Genomic DNA, 11916 nt, shown 5'->3' with positions numbered 1-11916 from the left:
CTCTTCGTTACCGCGAATTCCACTGTGCCCGGAAACCCAGCATATGGTAGTAAACGGGTCGCAGGATTGTTCTATAGCTTGAACGTAGGTGTGCTTGGATTCCCCCGATTCCAGTGCTTTGATGACAGAGAGGGAATCGGAGAAAATCACAGCCGGAGTATCTTCAGGTTTCTTGGTTTTGGCTATGGCGATGGCGGCTGCTTCTGCGGAGAATACTGAGCAAACAGAGGGTCTCCAATTCCGCTCACACCCGCCCCCACGCCCTCGCTAAGTTTCGAGCCGTCAGTGTAAATGTGCAGATGATTAGGGTATTTGCGTTCAACCATTTGAAGGAATTTAGCGGATGGCGGATACAGCCAGGCTGCAGTTTAAGCTTGGGCCACGCTCATGCCAGGCGCGGTTGCGAACCCGATGCAGCTGTGCGATTGTAGGGAGAGGGGTATTGGTAAATGTGGTATAGATGTCCTTGGCTGTCTGTAGAAGGTGACATCCATCACCAGATGTTTTCTCTAGGAATCCAACGGCTCGTTTCAGGACAGCTACCGCCAGTGCCCATCGGCAGGGAAGTACTCCGGTTTCGACGCAGGCGGCTTGGGCAGCGGTGCTGGGCAGTAGATTCGAAGCCAGTCGGACTGCTCCGTGATACAACGGTGACAAGATATCTACTTATCCCTCCCAATTGAGATGTTGATAATACCGTTAGAAAACTCCAAGTATGACGCGAGCTGATGGTGCGAATTAGTCGTTTTCTACTTTCGCAGTCCTTTTTCACCTACCGGAAGTGCGGGAGAAAAGTCATCTTCCGGTCGATAGTCACACCAAGAATTTTAGGTTCCTTCCGGAAAGGAATTACCGTTCCGGCAAGTTTGACTGGCCTGCCGGTGGCTACATGATGGGAATTGCAGCAGTGCGCAATAGCGCATTTTGTGGCTGAGATACTGAAACCGACTGAGTCAGCCCACCGGCCGACAGCATTCACGGCTGCCTGTAGCTTCAGTCTTGTGCAACCAATTGTTTTTCCGATAGCAATAAGTATTATATCGTCGGCGTAGACAAACACGTATATACCTTTCGGAAGCGTGGCAAAAAGGGAATTCATGCTGACCAAGAATAGTGCGACTGCCAAGGCCGACCCTTGGGGGACGCCGTTAGCTTCCCGAAACAGGTTCGATTGCTTACCTCCAATGCCCACCCTGAAACTTCGGTCACTGAGGTACTGCTTGAGGAAGCAGCCAAGGTTTCCGCTAACACCCCATTGGTGCAGCTGGCGAAGTACTCCTTCACGCCATACCGTGTTGTATGCCTTGGCGAGATCAAGAATGGCAATGTCCGCATGCAGGTCGTTGGCTATGGCGTCACTTACTGTTTCACCGAGGCAGCCTAGATGAATTCCTGTGCCGAGTCCCTTACGGAATGCGAACTGTCGATGGTCGAGAAGCTCCTGTTCCTCGAGAATGTTATCAGGCGTCTGTTTACCATTCTTTCCATCGTCTTCCCAATACAGGGGAGAAGGCTGATGGGTCGGAAGTCGTTCGGGCTCCTGGTTCCCTCGCATTTCTTCGGAATGGGAATCATGAGAGCGGTTCTCCAGCTGTCTGGGAAGGATCCGTCTTCCCATATCCTGTTGAATCCGTTTAGGAGTGCTCGCTTGCCAACCGGGGGTAAATGCCTTAACAGGGGATAACCAACGTTGTCGAGTCCCGCTGAGTTGCCCTTTGCAGTACTCAGTGCAGTGGCCAGTTCTACTCCTGAGAAAGGTTTGTTGTAATCCTGGCTATCTGAATGTTGTAGGGGTGGCTTCTATTGTCCTCTTCGTTCTCAGGAAGGCAGGTGGGAGGGAGGAGTCCCCAGAAAGAAGGGCGAAGTGTTGACCGATTGCATTAGCAATTTCAGAGGGCTCAACTGTAGTGGTACCGTTGACCGTTAGTGCGAAGCCTTCTTTTGCCGCTTAGGGCATTGACTCTTCTCCACAGATCCGCAGTCGACGAATCGGAGCTGATCCCGTCTAGGAAAGATGCCCAGCTGGCCTCCTTGGCTTTCTCGATGGCCCGCCTGGCCTGGTTCCTGAGGCGACGAAAATCCGCTGATCCCTCATCCCATCGATGATGGTCAAGGGGGATATTTTTAAGATTTCGAAGGCTTTTCGTCGTTCTTTGATTGCCCTCGCTACTTCTGGGTTCCACCAATGAACCGCTCGTTTTGGTGGTGCTCCGCTGGTTCGGGGAATGCATAGTTTTGCAGCCTGTGTCATTACCATTACAAGCTCGTTTGGTGGATAATCCCGGTCTCGATCGAGTGCATCCGATACGTTATCTTCGTATGTGAGCCACTCCGCCCGATCATAGAGCCAACGACGACGCCGCAACGTAGAGGGGGGCATCCGGTCAGAGGAGACTACGATTGCGAAGTGATCGCTGTTTCCAGTATCGGCGAGAACCGACCATCCGCAGGCTCCAGCAATGGATCTAGAACATATGGTTAAGTCTAAGTCGGATGTGGATCGGCCCCGGAGGAAGGTGATACTACCGTCATTTAACGTTACCGCGTTGCTCTCTTCAATGGCCTCGATGATGGCATTACCGCGATGGAAACACCTTTTGGAACCCCACGCTGTGGGCGTTAAAGTAACCCATTAATAGGAAGGGGGTGTGTAGTTGCTTGAAGAGATTCCGCAATTTATTTCCCACGTTACTGACTTCCTGAGGGATGCAAATAGACGCTACTGTGCAACTTATGGGAAAGTTGATTTTTCTTCCCACTACAATGAGGTCGGTGTCAAATTTTACCGGCTCAGACGGCAGGTCAGCTCTGGTTCCTAGAACGACCGTCTGGTAGATGTTCGACCCTTTGGCTGATTCCCAAATGTAACGGTAACTGAACCAAGGTGATGGATCCGTGTGATTTATGTGTGTCTCTTGGATGGCAAGACAGATGGGCGCAGAGCGGGCAATGATGCGTTGGAGGTCTCCTAGGTTTGCTCTTAGGCCGTTGGTGTTCCATTGGATTGCCAGTGTGCAGTTTGTTCCGTCGGGTAGTGGGGTTGGACTGGTGCTGGAGCGATTCCTGGTCGGACTTCTGCTAGATACCATTTGTATGGGTCGTGTGGAAATTAGAGGTACGAGTGGTGACGAGTCCGCCGCGGGTGTGCGTTCAGAGGGTCTTTGGCCTGTCGTTGGTGTTTCTGGAGAAAAGGTAGAGGCAACAGCAGTTGGGTTCAGATGGGTTCTGAGGTTGTAGGAACTTACCCGGGAGGGCCCCGGGTTCCCCGTGCCGGCAACCGTTGGGGACTCATCGGATGACTCCGGCACTTCTCGAGTCGGGGGCGACACGGAGAGGGAGCTTTTTTTGCTGCGCGGTGAGCAGGTTTTGTTGTTACCGTCTTCAGGTCTGATGGTTTCTTCGTGGACTTTGAGCTTTGACGTTAGTGTGGCTGGTTTTGTACTGGACCCTGAAGGAAGATAAGGTGCGACAGATGGTTCCGATCGAGTATCAGTACTGTTGGAACTTACCCGGGAAGGCCCCGGGTTCCCCGCGCCGGCAACCGTCCGGGACTCATCGAGTATCTCCGGAACTTCCCGAGTCGGGGGCGACGCAGGGAAAGGGTCTTTTTTCATGTACGGTGTGCAGGTTTTGTTGTTCGTGCTGTCCCATTATGATTTCGTGTGCACGGATTCTGTAAATGCGGTGTAGTTGTAGCGATTTCCAGCGTTCATATCGCTGCTCCTGTAGCGGACATGAACTGGGTGCCAGGAGCAACCGGCGACAGGGCTTAGGTTGCGGAGCCGAATGTTGGTGTGGCTGTGGTCCAGTCTATTGGGGGTCGATTCTTTATTAGATTTATTTGCTCTTAGCCAAAGCAACGGGTCAGGTGACGGATTGTTGCTCTGTTTCGATGGTTGGCGGCGGAGTGCCGCCTGGCGGATATTGGCTGAAAAGATTTGGGGGCAGTCGGTTGTTGGCTGTTGGATTTAGTCTGGAGGTACTTGCCTGGGTAAAACCCGGGCCCGCGCCGACAGCCGCAGGGGGTGTATCGGGAGAACCCGGAATGTCCCCGGTCAGAGTCGACGCGGGAGGATTGTTTGTTTGGTTTCGACTGTTGAATGCTGTTGCTATTGTTGTTTTCTGCTTGCTGGATTGAGTGTTGTTGGGTTTATTCAGAGATGAGGTTCGAGTAGTCAACGTCAAAGTCTTGACATAGCGTGTTGAGTGATATTGATGAGCTGGAGCGTGACCAGGACATGGAAGAGTCCATGATAGGCGAAGGCAGTGTTATGTCGGGGATAGTTTTGGGGTTGGGGATTCTAGATTTGTCAGTGTTGGTCTTCCTAGTGTCTTTCTCTTTCTGGCGGTTGGATCTCCTAAGCTCTGCTTGGTTGGACAGACCAACGGGTGTTACGGTTACGGGGGCTGGTTTGATGAACTTTCCTTTCTTGGGCTTTGTTCCCGTGGAAGCAGTATCGTCAGAGGGAGTGTTCTCACGGGAGTGAATAGACGACTTTCGGTGGAGCTCGGTGACAGCATTACGCAGTTTTGCTATTTCTGCAGAGGCCGCTGTTTTTGTTGTTTGGCGCATTGTTCTTTCAGGTAATTAATTGTCCGATCTTTGCTTTTCTCTTGGACCATGCTTTCCTTTAGAGTTGCTAACTCCTTTTGTAAATGGGCTATTACTGTGTCCCGTCCGTCATCCTTGGTGTTTCCTTCGGCAATGCTCGCGTAGCTAGGGCCTTGTTGCCGTTTAGTTACTAGAGCTCTAGCCTCAGAGAAAGTCAAGTTTTTGTCGATTCTGATCTTGGTGATCTGTTCCTCCTCTGCAAATTTGGGGCACTTCCTGCTGCGGGTCGAGTGCCCATCTCCGCAGTTGAAAATACTAATGTGTTGTGGTCATACTTAGCACTATATCACTTCTTGCTTGACGATGTTTGCAACTACCGTCAATGCAGGCAGCGTACGAGAGGGTACTGGATGAAAAGTCATTACATACTTGTAACCGAACACCCAATATATTGAATCAGAAATGTAAATTAAAATATTAGTAAAAATATGATTAAATATAGGAAAAACGCATAACTTGAATGTTTACACTGGTTTTAACCCAAAAAGGCGCAAATAGATTTTTGCTGTAAATTTCGTAAAAATTCTCTATATTAGTTTCAATACGTTACTACGATTATTCTAAGAAGTTTTTCGCAATGTTGCGCATTTAAAGGTTTAATTAATTTTTTGTTCTAGCCTTGTCCATTAGGTGTGTTGTAGCCCGAAATGGCTGATCGATGTAAAAATTTATTTCCTCTATCACCTTCTCTAGCCAGTCTCTTCGTGAAGTCAACATTCCTCTGAAATATTCAAACTGTTATTGTGCTCAACTCTTCTCTAACAGCGAATACCCACCGTGCAACCAACCGTTTAGCAAATACTTCAAACAGTTCCACCGCTACATGTGCATCGTTTGCTGCATACTTAATCTGCCGATCAGTTAATTCCGATCTCTCCCAGTTAGACGCCCTGATACGCCAGTCTTTATCCATCGTGAACCCCAACGCATTTTCAGCCAAATCACCCAACCCGTATGGCGGCGGAAAATCAATCTTCTTCGCCAGGTGTCGTATATCCAGTATGCTTGCTACCGTCAAATTGTAATCAGTCTTCAATAACTTTGCATCCTCGTCCGGAGCGACACCGACTTTCAGAATACTTGGATCATCCAAAAGATCGCGCAGTTGTGCTGGAACAGGCCACATCTCGAACAGTCGAAACAGGGCGCAGAATCCACGATGCGATGCTAACTGCATGAGGGCCACAGGGTGGTGCTCGCCTTGATCGCTTACCCACTCACAATCGAACCCAAGAATTCGCTGTTCCTGGCAATGCGCTCGTAAGGTATTAACTGCGCGTACGCATTCATTGGAATTTGTTACTATCTGGATCGTTTGGTTAGGAAGTGAGTTTGTCGTTTGATTAGGAAGTGGATCTGTCACTTGGTTAGGAAGTGGACTCGGACCTGCAAAACTCTCGAACAATTTTTTGAAGCCGTAAATTGCACCAGCGACCGCTGCGGTTGCGAGCACTGCCGAAGCGACTTGATTTTCGCGTTGTGATGATTGGGACATGATTTTTCCTACAGCTAGTGTACAATCAGATTTAATCATAAAACGAAGAAAATTTCAAACAATATTAAATTATTTATGTGAATAAGAAACAAAATGGGGTCTTTGCAACCCCAAGTTGGAAGAGAACGAAAAAAGTGATATGCAGAGATGCCAGGTACTTTTAAATGTCAGGAAAGCTAGTGTAACCAAAAGCCTTTATATTCAAAATTTTGTATATATCTGCAACCAAACTAAAAAATCTGCAAATATCTGCAACCAAACTAAAAAATCTGCAAATATCTGCGTCATCGAAAAAATCTCGACAAACATATGATTACGGCCTAAAAGCCAACTGTCAAAATCCACTTTGAATGAAAATTCCAGACAAACCGTTACTAGTCGAACACAGTTCACAACAGTTTATGAAAGAGAAAACTTGTCTCTTTCGTTTACTGCCAACATCTGTGATTGGCGTGTAACGGTTTGTCCGGAATTTCCATTCAAAGTGGATTGTGACAGTTGGCTTTTAGGCCGTAATCATATGTTTGTCGAGAAATCTGCAGCTTAAATTAAAAGTTTGCCAATTTGCAGACTTGTCTGCAAATCTGGCATCTCTGATTCAAAACCAACGATGTTTAAATATAAAGACACGCGGAGAGAAAAAAAGTAAATTTTGGCGGGTCCCTATTATTGGCTCGAATCAAAAATCGTCGACATGTTAATTGACGATAGGTTCATGGGCCCATATTATTGGCTCGAATCAAAACTCGTCGAAATGTCAATTGAAGATAGGTTCATCCGGAGTGTTTACATTTTACTAGCGTTGCCAATTTTATTTTGTGTCCACCACCCAATGTGGCTACGCCACATCGCTTTTGGGCGTGCTGTCCGACTTCGCTACCGCTCAGTCGGACTTAAACTGGGATAGCCCCTATGTTTGAGTACGCCGGGCAAACGAGTGGATCACAGGTTCGCTTGCTTCCGACGGCTAGTCGGTGACCACCTCTCCCGGCGGATCCTCAGAGGCTCTGCGCCGCTTCGGTTCCTAGGCCTCGTTTATGCGGCTAAGCCGCATCGAAATGGTACCCCTTAAACATTCTAACTAGAATCGGTTGTGTAACCGGCGCCGGAATATGAATTAGAATCAGCCAGCATTCCGGCTGAGCTTAAATGGGAAGTTTAGTAAAATTTAATCTGGACATTAAAATTTTCTGGCAACGCTACAGCACCCCGTTGCATTCTAACGATTTCACCACCTGGGCGCCAGGTTGACGATATGAAATGAACTTTACTTTCGACAAGTTTTGATTCGAGCCAACAACATCCAGCCTACACGCCACCGAAAAACTACCTAAAATTCAGTACTTTTGACTCAATCTCGTGGTATCGTGCAGGAAGTAAAATTAGGTAAACCGTGCTGAAGGTAGTTTCCATTTAACTACGGCAAAAGTAATAACTCAACCTTGAGTTTAATTTACTTAAATTTAAGTTGAATTTACCCAATTTTGAGTATACCCCAAACAACTTAGAGCATGTTCAGAAGTGTTTCAGTTCTAGATTCATAATTTTGACAGTTCTATTATATAAAACTGAAAATTTTAAAACTAGAACTTGCTGTCCCCAGCAGCAGCTGTAGCGGATGTTCTATTCAGTTTAAACTTCATGTCTCGCCATTCCTTCAGCGTTACTGCATTCAAATTTATTTTTCCCCAGTCTATCGGGTCTAAGTGTATGTGCTGAAAACTTTGCATGTATTTAAAACACAGTTCTAAACGTGTTTTGAAATCAGCAACAAATAGAACGGAGTCGTATAACAGTTTTAAATTTTGAAACAAAACTGTTCGAGATAATAAAAAAAACGCTCTGCTTGGGATGTGAATGTTTCAGTTCCAGTTCTACTTTGAAACTCCTATACAAAATAAAACGCTCCTGAACATGCCCTAAGTGAACAAAAACGCTGTTAATGCAATTAATCTATTAACGCAATGGTAAAACTGCAACGAAATAAAACAGATGCTCGGAAAGATCATTCAAATGTAAGTGGAATGCATACGTGTTATTACATTTAAATCATTTTTATTCGTGATGTTCTTTTCAGTTTTCACGATTTGTTATAGTAACTTAAGATCGTTTACTTATTCGAATAACTTTTAAAAAATGCACATCGACAAATTTTGTGCAACATGCAGTATTGTTTGCTACGGATGGTTCTAAAAGCGTTTTCGAAGTGAGTTTTCAACATCTGAAATTGCATACCAAGGCTTCAATATGCTCGAGCCGGGGACGCTGTTTCTCTTGGAAAAAAATTAACGTAGGCATCATGCAATGATATCATCTACAAAAGAGGAAAGTCTAGCGTGAAACGGTTTGAGGAACTGATTTAGTGCAAAATTTTCGAATAAAAATATCGCATGGAATTTGAAACGAAAATGATAAAAAACACAAAACAATAATAAACATTAATATTCCCAGAAAAATTATTACCCTTTATCTTCTCGAACTATACGGTTCCAGCTCACCATGTGAGAATGCTTCTCTGCTTCCTTTTACCAAACGAAACGTACGAATGAGGCGATAAATATCAGCACAGCAATAGTTTTTAAACAATAAATGTTCATCTACAATGAATGAGTTATTTCGAAAGGTTTAGTGGAATGATCCGTAAACGACACAGTATTGTATCCAATTTGAAAGTTCTGCCACAATATGAAACCGGACCCATATGGGTCATGAAACCGGTTTACTCACGTCTTTCAAATTAAGAGCACGAAACGTAGTTTTACGTTTTCGAGCAAAAATATAGTATGAACATTGAAATAAACTGAAGAACAAATTTGGAATCATATATGAAGTAGTCGTTATCCTTTATTTTATTTTGAAAGGTAGCTTGTGAACCACTTATTTATGTGACAAGAACCCTTATTCTTGGTTAGGACGAATGCGAGATTCGAACGAATCTCGCGTTCGTCATGAACAAGAATAAGGATGACGGTTTTCTAGGAGTCTCGGTTTCAACTCTGACAGCTTCTTATGCTGCGATCGAATATGTAAACCAACCCACAAAGTGCCCTCAATAATCTGTTGCAACAATTCTGATACAGCATGACGTCGCTGAAGTAGTAGTTACTCTTGAATACTATAAGAAATGCATTTATTTCGACCGAACCATTCTGCCCAAGTAAATGCACGTATGCATCATCTAAAAGCAATCCTCGGCGGATAAGAACGGGGTCGATTTTGGCAATCAATGAAATTGTTCATTGTAGATGGGTCGCAGGCCGTACCGTCATCAACGGTTAATCTTCCACGATATCAGTTTGCAGCTTCCTAAACAACTTTAAAAAACTGCCAACGAGAATAGGTTGCAACTACTTTCGGTAGCAATAATGTAGATAACAAGGCAGCCCGAAGCAATAACGTACATCTTTGCACATCCCATGGTTGAATAAAATACATGGGTATGTAGCAGTTGGAATTTTCTTTTTTACTCGGGCCTTCATTTCTAGAACTACACAGCTAAACCATCACATCATACTTCATAGCACACATATTCAGCTACACATCCGGCACGACTATCTTTGCCACTATTGTTATCATATTCAATACAGAAAATAAAGATAACGCACGTAATACACGTTGTCGGGTGTAATTGAATTCTTTTTTTTAAGAACCGCAACAAACTTCAGCCTATCCGATAATTAAGGCTTCAGATCAGAAGTGGGATCACCGCGATTTAGGAAAATCGTGATTTTCGGCAGAAAAAGATTTTCACTCGAATTTTGCAATTTTCCGGAACGTGCTCAGCCGCCATAGTGGGACTACGCCACCATGTCATCTTTTGACGAAACTGATGCAACCACCGTTGGACGGCGAACCGTTCGACGTACGAAGAAAAAGACTCCCTGGCTCACTGCTACCGTTACGGCAACAACGAATTATGTGCCACAATTAGTTAATGTGAAAGAGGAGAACATTTCCGACAGTGGACGTCAACCGATTCCTTCCAACGTCAGAGTATTCGACTACAGAGATATGGAAACGGATTCCGATACCAGTGACGCTTTTGCCAGCATTTCTTCACGTGCAACCGCCGCCTCGGGCGCAAATGAGAAACGTAATGTCCGTTCGCGTCACCCGATTCATGAAACTTTCCTTCACCCGCTGGAGGTCGAACGATTGATACCACCATTCAATGGCAAAGACGGAAGTAGCACCGGCTGGATCAACAAAATCGAAGGATACGCAATTGTGTATGGATGGTCAGCTCGATCTTGTTTACATTATGCACATTCAAGATTGACAGGAACAGCAAGAAAGTGGTTTGATGCACAAGAGGAAGCGACACTTTCATGGGAACGCTTCAAGACGTCAATTTGCCGAGCATTCCCTAGCCGTTTGAATGAAGCCGATGTACACTTTCAAATGGCGAAACGCATACGAATGAAAGGCGAAGACGAAGAAAGCTATGTATACGACATGTAGCGCATTGCGAAAGAAGGTCGCCTATCAGAGGAAGCTGTCATTTCTTACGTCATTCGAAACATCGACGATGACAAACTACAAGAGCACCTGATGTCAAAAGAACTGTATACAGTGGACGGGCTCATCGCTTGTTTACAACGTTATCTTCGCTTGAGAGCTGTTGTCAATACACGGTATAATGTCCAACGGAAGGATGTCGTCAAGACATCATCATTGAAGAACAATGAACAGAAGGATAATACGGAAGAACAAAGCGACGAGCAGACCCCAGTTCAACGATGCTTCAACTGTAACGAAAAAGGACATCTATCAGCGAAGTGTCCGCTACCCCAGAAAAAACCTCGTTGTGCTAAATGTGGAAAAGTGGGTCATCTCGATGCAGACTGCGCCGCTACGACAACACCTATAACACCGAAACCAACGCTTGAGGCGCCGCAAGTTAGGTTTATGCAAGAAAGTGGTCCAGCTAAGGACACAATCATCACCACAGAGCCTTACATCTTAAAAGAGGACGAAGGAAGTCGTCGAACAGTAATGATTCTCTTTGGCACTCGATGCAGTACGTTTGACGTACTTTTGGATCTCGGATCCCCGGTAAGTCTGATCAAAGGTTCAATGTTGCCATCTGATTTTAACTATTCCCTGAACGTACCGCCTGGAGATATACTTGGAATTAATGGCACGCGCTTAAAGATGTACGGATCATTTCAAAGCTCGATCATTGTTGGAAATCGCGTTTTTAGTACTTGTCTCGTCGTACCGGACGACACGATCTCGGAAGGAGTCAATGTTCTCTTGGGAGAGAGGCAGTTTGTTTTAGCCCAGCGGACTATCGTAGCAAGGTCTTCATTAATATTGGCTATAAGTCTGTCTATTTCAGCTACAGGTCCAGAGATATAAATCTGAAGGTCATCGGCGTAAAGTTGGTAATTAGACTTTAGTGCTGCTGGTAGGCTATTTATATAGAAGCTGAACAGCAACGCGCTTAAACAAGAACCTTGCGGTATTCCATCGGGGATCGTGCGGCTAGGTGAGGAATCGTTTCCGATGCGAACCGATTGGCTGCGCTGTTAAAGGAACGACGAAACAAGGCTGCGGGCAGCTTGCGAGAAATGAAATTCGTTGCGTAATTTGGCCTTTAGTATACGGTGATTCACGCAGTTAAAAGCCAGCGAGAAGTGTACCAGCACCATGACGGTGCAGTGGTTGCTGTCAAAACTGCAGAAAATATCGTGGGTTACTTTCGTCAGTGCTGTTGTCGTGCTGTAGCCTTTCCTGTACCCAGATTGATGATTTGCTAATAATGGTGGGTTGGTACTCTCGAGGTGTTCAGTTATTTGAGAAAGCA

At 45.6% G+C, this 11916-nt stretch overlaps 2 protein-coding genes across 4 annotated transcripts; one reads left to right on the top strand and one right to left on the bottom strand.

Annotated features, from left to right (window-relative positions):
- Positions 1-1281: 1281 nt before the first annotated feature.
- On the bottom strand, positions 1282-6287 carry LOC131695078 (exonuclease 3'-5' domain-containing protein 2-like). 3 transcript variants are annotated; one of them, XR_009306594.1, is made up of 3 exons: positions 5389-6287; positions 2527-5333; positions 1282-2465 (listed from the first exon to the last, which is right to left on the bottom strand). XR_009306594.1 is itself a non-coding variant. In XM_058983607.1 (2 exons), exon 2 carries the CDS (start codon positions 3612-3614, stop codon positions 2577-2579), a length of 1038 nt encoding a protein of 345 aa, XP_058839590.1. In that variant the 5' UTR covers positions 3615-5333; positions 5389-6287; the 3' UTR covers positions 1282-2576. The 3 variants fall into 3 exon arrangements, 2 of the variants coding, with proteins under 2 accessions (XP_058839590.1, XP_058839591.1); XM_058983607.1 differs by having other exon boundaries at positions 1282-5333; XM_058983608.1 differs by lacking the exon at positions 1282-2465 and having other exon boundaries at positions 4979-5333; positions 5389-6261.
- Positions 6288-9775: 3488 nt separating this feature from the next.
- Positions 9776-10788, top strand: LOC131695082 (uncharacterized). The gene has a single exon (XM_058983612.1). The coding sequence runs from the start codon at positions 9915-9917 to the stop codon at positions 10566-10568; it is 654 nt and encodes a 217-aa protein (XP_058839595.1). The 5' UTR covers positions 9776-9914; the 3' UTR covers positions 10569-10788.
- The last annotated feature ends 1128 nt before the right edge of the window (positions 10789-11916 follow it).

Source organism: Topomyia yanbarensis, unplaced genomic scaffold, assembly GCF_030247195.1.
Source record: "Topomyia yanbarensis strain Yona2022 unplaced genomic scaffold, ASM3024719v1 HiC_scaffold_274, whole genome shotgun sequence".
NCBI lineage: Eukaryota > Metazoa > Arthropoda > Insecta > Diptera > Culicidae > Topomyia > Topomyia yanbarensis.
This window is presented reverse-complemented; position numbering and strand designations above follow the sequence as displayed.

Bases quoted from the DNA above. Each gene is read 5' to 3' on its own strand.
- LOC131695078 (XM_058983607.1), bottom strand. From the start codon at position 3,614: ATGAAAAAAGACCCTTTCCCTGCGTCGCCCCCGACTCGGGAAGTTCCG.
- LOC131695082 (XM_058983612.1), top strand. From the start codon at position 9,915: ATGTCATCTTTTGACGAAACTGATGCAACCACCGTTGGACGGCGAACC.